This window comes from Alternaria atra, assembly GCF_907166805.1.
Source record: "Alternaria atra isolate CS162 genome assembly, contig: 42, whole genome shotgun sequence".
In the NCBI taxonomy this organism is placed as follows: domain Eukaryota; kingdom Fungi; phylum Ascomycota; class Dothideomycetes; order Pleosporales; family Pleosporaceae; genus Alternaria; species Alternaria atra.
The window spans coordinates 6,311-11,134 of NW_025091342.1; the positions used below are offsets into that span (position 1 = coordinate 6,311).

The 4,824-nt window shown below is 49.0% G+C and overlaps 1 protein-coding gene across 1 annotated transcript; it reads left to right on the forward strand.

The window, feature by feature from the left end:
• Positions 1-2,241: 2,241 nt before the first annotated feature.
• ALTATR162_LOCUS12116 (uncharacterized protein) lies at positions 2,242-2,637 on the forward strand (the record flags this gene model as incomplete). Its single annotated transcript, XM_043319762.1, has 1 exon — positions 2,242-2,637. The coding sequence occupies one exon, from the start codon at positions 2,242-2,244 to the stop codon at positions 2,635-2,637; it is 396 nt and encodes a 131-aa protein (XP_043175697.1).
• Between the last annotated feature and the right edge of the window lie 2,187 nt (positions 2,638-4,824).

The window sequence follows — 4,824 nt, forward strand, 5'->3', positions numbered from 1 at the left end:
TCTAGCTGGTTTACTAAGGACCTCCCACGCAACTGGGTTATTCAAGTAAGCCCAACAGGCTGGACAAACAACGACCTAGCGCTTGCCTGGCTTAAGCACTTCGATACGCATGCGAAGCCTGTAGGAGCCTACAGGCTGCTTATTATCGACGGCCACGAGAGCCACTGCGCGATAGATCTTGAGGATCGCTGCAAGGAGAAGAAGATAATCACCCTCTGTATGCCTCCACATTCGTCGCACTTGCTACAACCACTTAAAGTTGCCTGCTTCTCGCCGTTGAAGCGCGCGTACGGCGACGAGATCTCAGCCTTGGCACGCGACCGAGTCTACCACATCAACAAACAAACCTTCTTACCAGCCTTCAAAGCAGCTTTTGAGACGGCTATAACGCTAGAGAACGTTCGCGCAGGGTTTCAAGGCGCTAGATTAGCCCCACACAATCTAGAAGCTGTGTTATCGAAGCTAGACGTGCAGCTGCGTACGCCAACTCCACCACAGCGAGACGACAGCGCTTGGGAGGCGAAAAACACCACGCAACGCTAAAGAAATAGAGGCGCAATCAACGCTAATTCGAAACAGGATGCAAACCTATCGAGGGTCTCCAGCAAGTTCACTTAACGAACAGGTGCGACAGCTAACGAAAGGCGCGCAGCAGATAGCTCATGAGATGGTGTTAATGCGCGCAGAGATAGGGCGCCTTCGAGACGCAACAGAGACGCTTACTAAGCGTAAGAGTCGCAAGAGACGCTACGTACAGGCAGAGGAGACATTAACAGTTAGTAAGGTATCAGACTCAATTGCTAAAAGGGAGAGTGGCAGTCGTAAGGAGGGTAAGAAGCTGGCGAAGAGAGTGCGCGTAGGGCGACGCTGCGGCCGTTACGGCGAGATTAGGCACAACTCTCGCCCTTGCAAGGTAGAAATTAAGGATGCAGATAATAGCTACGCTTCTAAATAATACTATACCGTTGCAGGAGTACAAAGTTTATGTTGTAGTATTGCGCTACGTCGCTTCGCGTACGATTCATGGGTTTTCGTGGGGCGCTCGGTTGGGAAACACGTTAAGCTCTTTTGGTTAATAAGTAGGCTTCGGGTCACTCTGCATCGTAATCCAGCAAAGCGGCACTGCAGGGCTAGACAACGGAGAAATCCGCGCTCAAATGCTTGGCGCCTCGACACCATTTCCCTCCTCCAAATTGCCAACGTCATTTCCCTATCACTTGATGCGTGCGTTTCTCCCCCTGCGTCAACAGTCGCTTAGCTTGCCAATAAATCTGCCCTCTTTGCTTGCTTTATTCTCCCTCCAACATCGAAATGATTGTTCTAGCCTATCTTATTTCGGCGCCTCTGTCCGCGTCGCAAGAAGTTAGCGCTCATGACAGACCAAACCGCACATTCTTTGGCAGCCGAACAACCGATGAAGGGGATGAAGAACATCTGAGGCGGGTTTCTGAAATCTTGCTTGATCTGGAAAAAGGTGAGTAGGTATTTAGCCCCGCCCCAGACATTTCGTATGGACACCAATTGCCATCTACAGAGGGAACCTTTGACGCTCTACACAAACGTCTTCCGTTCAAGTGGAACGATGACGAGAAATACGATACGGTCAACCCGTTCGGAGATCCCCGACAGTATCAGTATCACGCCCTCTGGACCTTCGATACTCGAAATGACGTGTTGCGTTACACGAGTGCGGATTGTTGCAGTCAAATACCACTCGGTCTTCTTCGAGAGCGTGCTGTAAGTCTAGCTGACATGGAACCACTTGGCGGACCTATTCCTGTGCCGTTGGAGCATACGTTCGATTCAGAAACGCCTTGCTGGAAACCGCATGTAGGAGTCGACGACAGAATGCGTGCATTTGCACATCGCCTACTCCGGGATTTTCATCACCAGTGGAGGCATATCCTTCGAAACAATTACAATTCTGTAACTTTACGAGTACTTTCTCGAGCTATAATCTGGCTTTCGACGCTTGATTTCGAAGTTCACGAAAACACAGGCGGACATGGCCCGCGGGGCGTACATGTATGGATTACACAGTTGCCCGCCTGGGAGCCGTTCGAGACTGATATCGTGCGCGTTGGAACTGTCTGGGTCATCCTCTGCCACGATATTCAAAATGGACTGTCAATAGCTCAGCAACACGTAGCATCGCGGGAAATCAGCACAACTGGGAGTCCTAGCACGACGACGTCTGGGGAAGCGCATGCACATTACATGATCCTATCAGTCAAACACATCATGCTCTGCCACGCTACCGATCGGGTTTCACTCAAGCACACTGCTCCAGAGCCGCTGTTCAATGGCGATTATGGCACCGGACCACCCTCGGACCTAGCACTGAATTATCTCATCTGGGCGACTGCCTCCGCCAGACCTTCGATCTTTACAATCATCCAATCCCTACCCATTGAGGTCCAAGACATAATACTCAACTACTCATCCGTAGGCACAGTACTAGCTGCTAAACTCGGCTGCATGCTTGGCTTGGGATCCCCATTCTCGTGGAAAGATGGCCCACTAAAGGTTACGTTGGAGGAAAGGTACGTAATTCGGCCTTCGGGATCCTCTGTCGAGTCCCAGGTCTGGTTCGGTGAGCACAAGAGCGGTATATTCTATTTAGCACGAGCAGAATAGAGTCATTATATGGATACAGCTTTCCATTTGTCCAATGTAAGAGACAGGGAAAACCAGCTAACATTTGTAACTGTCTAAGAGGAACAGCTTTGGCAAAACAGTATAACAATACATCCCTCATCATCATACCGCCTCCTAGTGTACAGACTCTTTAATCACAAAAACGGGAGTGGCTGACGCTTCATGTTCCCAAACATGGTTGTGATCGCGTTGACGTCGTTACGTATATGTAGCCCACCACTCAACGCCGTAAGCACCCCTCTGTTGGCAGTGAAGAATTGAACATAAAGTCCAATGTGGACGATGCCGTAGACCTGCCCAGACTGGTTTTCTGTACCGGCACAATGTCGGCTCAGGTGATGCTCCGTCTCAGCCCAGCTCCTATCAGCCTTCTTACTCTCTAGCAAGCAGTAATCATACGCATATAGGCTTCCTCCGGGGCGAGATGTGATTTTGAGCACCGCCATGTCTGCCCTCGACTCGGTTTGGTCTAATTCCCCGCTCGACTCTTCCTGGAGAACGTCAAAGCCTTCGTCCTCCAGGAAGGAGTGCTTCAAAACCGCAATCATAACCCTTCTGTACAAGTACTCATGGGATTCAGGCGATCGCTCGACAAGCTGGAGGTGCGTTTGAACGTTGGCTTTGTCCAGGTAGGTTCGAGGTGCAGGGGGGTTCGGATTCGTACGTCTGATCCGTCCGGTTCTGGTATTGCGCCTGCACGGGACGCATGAGGGTACTTCTGATCTACATCTGCTATTGCCCGTGGGGGTCAAGGGTAACGGGTAAATACTTACCATTGTGGCCAACTCTTGGATCCATCAACGGCCCATGTATCCTGTAAATAAGATCAGTTCAACTCACTTGAAGGCTTGGTGCACACGCACCGTGTCGGCATCCTCCCATCCAACCGGTATATTATACTGTGTAGCCCTGGTATTAAGGTTCTCGTAATAATCCTGTCCAGCGGAATTCGACCACTGTCTCCATGTACCGCCAACAAGGGTTCCGAGTTCATATTGTGAACTGGCAGCCATTGCAAGAGAACAATAGATGGTATGCGTAGATTTCAGTGGTTTTTGAAAATGGGAGTGTTCGGATGATCAGAATGCGTGACTATCGAAAATACCAGAGATGTAGAGAATATATATACTCTCTATCACACCTACCAGAGCCTGCAGCTACCTAATATGTTTCATATGTCATGATAGGAAACGAGACCGACAAATGCTCCTGGCGCTTGTTCTACAACGAATGTAATATTATTGGAAGAGAGGTTACTGCAACTGCGGCGCTCTCGATACGATCACCAATTCCGCAACGCGCGCGCCTAGATTTCAAAATAGACTCCATCCCTATAATTGCTAGGGTTGTAGATATCTAGACGCGTTTCGAGGCATTCTATAAATTATGTCGGGTTGAGTACCAGCCGCAAACTTAGTGAAGATCACGGAACTATCCCACAGGGTGATTGAATACAACCAAGTCCCAAACGCGATGCGACGACAAGACATTCATGCTTAAAGGCAGGATATGCAGTTCTCGTAAGGCTTATGATTCATCCTCGGCACGTTTCAGACTGCCGCCTGCCCCTCGCCAGCGCTAAGCCCGGAGCGTCAAACCTCGCTAACTAACCGCTTCTTCTATTTGACCTCGAGCTGACACTCCAGCATCCATCCTTTGATCCCGTCATCATATATCTAGCACTGCACTCTGCGTTATGCTTCTCGCAGCCATCCAGGATGGCAGCAGAGAATGGATGACGCTGCTGGCTTGCGTATGCGCTTCTGGCGAGGCACTGCCGCCGGCTCTCATCTACCAGGGTGCACGGGCACGGTACGAGCTATACGCTCGAGTTTCCGCCTCCCGCCTCCAAGCACAACAGGTGCTATATAATATAACTCGCCGTCGCCTTAGGGAAATACAAATTTAAGCGAAACTGTGCAGGTAGTTAAGCTAAGCGAAGATCAGCAGACGATTATTAAGGTCGCCTGCTAATATATTAATAGTGCTAACTTAGTTACTTATTAATATTACGTAAAGAGAAATCTAGAATATTAGATATTATCTTTAAAAAAGAAGTATAGAGATTATTATAGAAATAGCGTAAAGACGTATATATTAGTAGATATATCTATACTAGATTTCTTAAAACTAGATAAGAAATTAGCTTACTTAGAGTAATAGAAG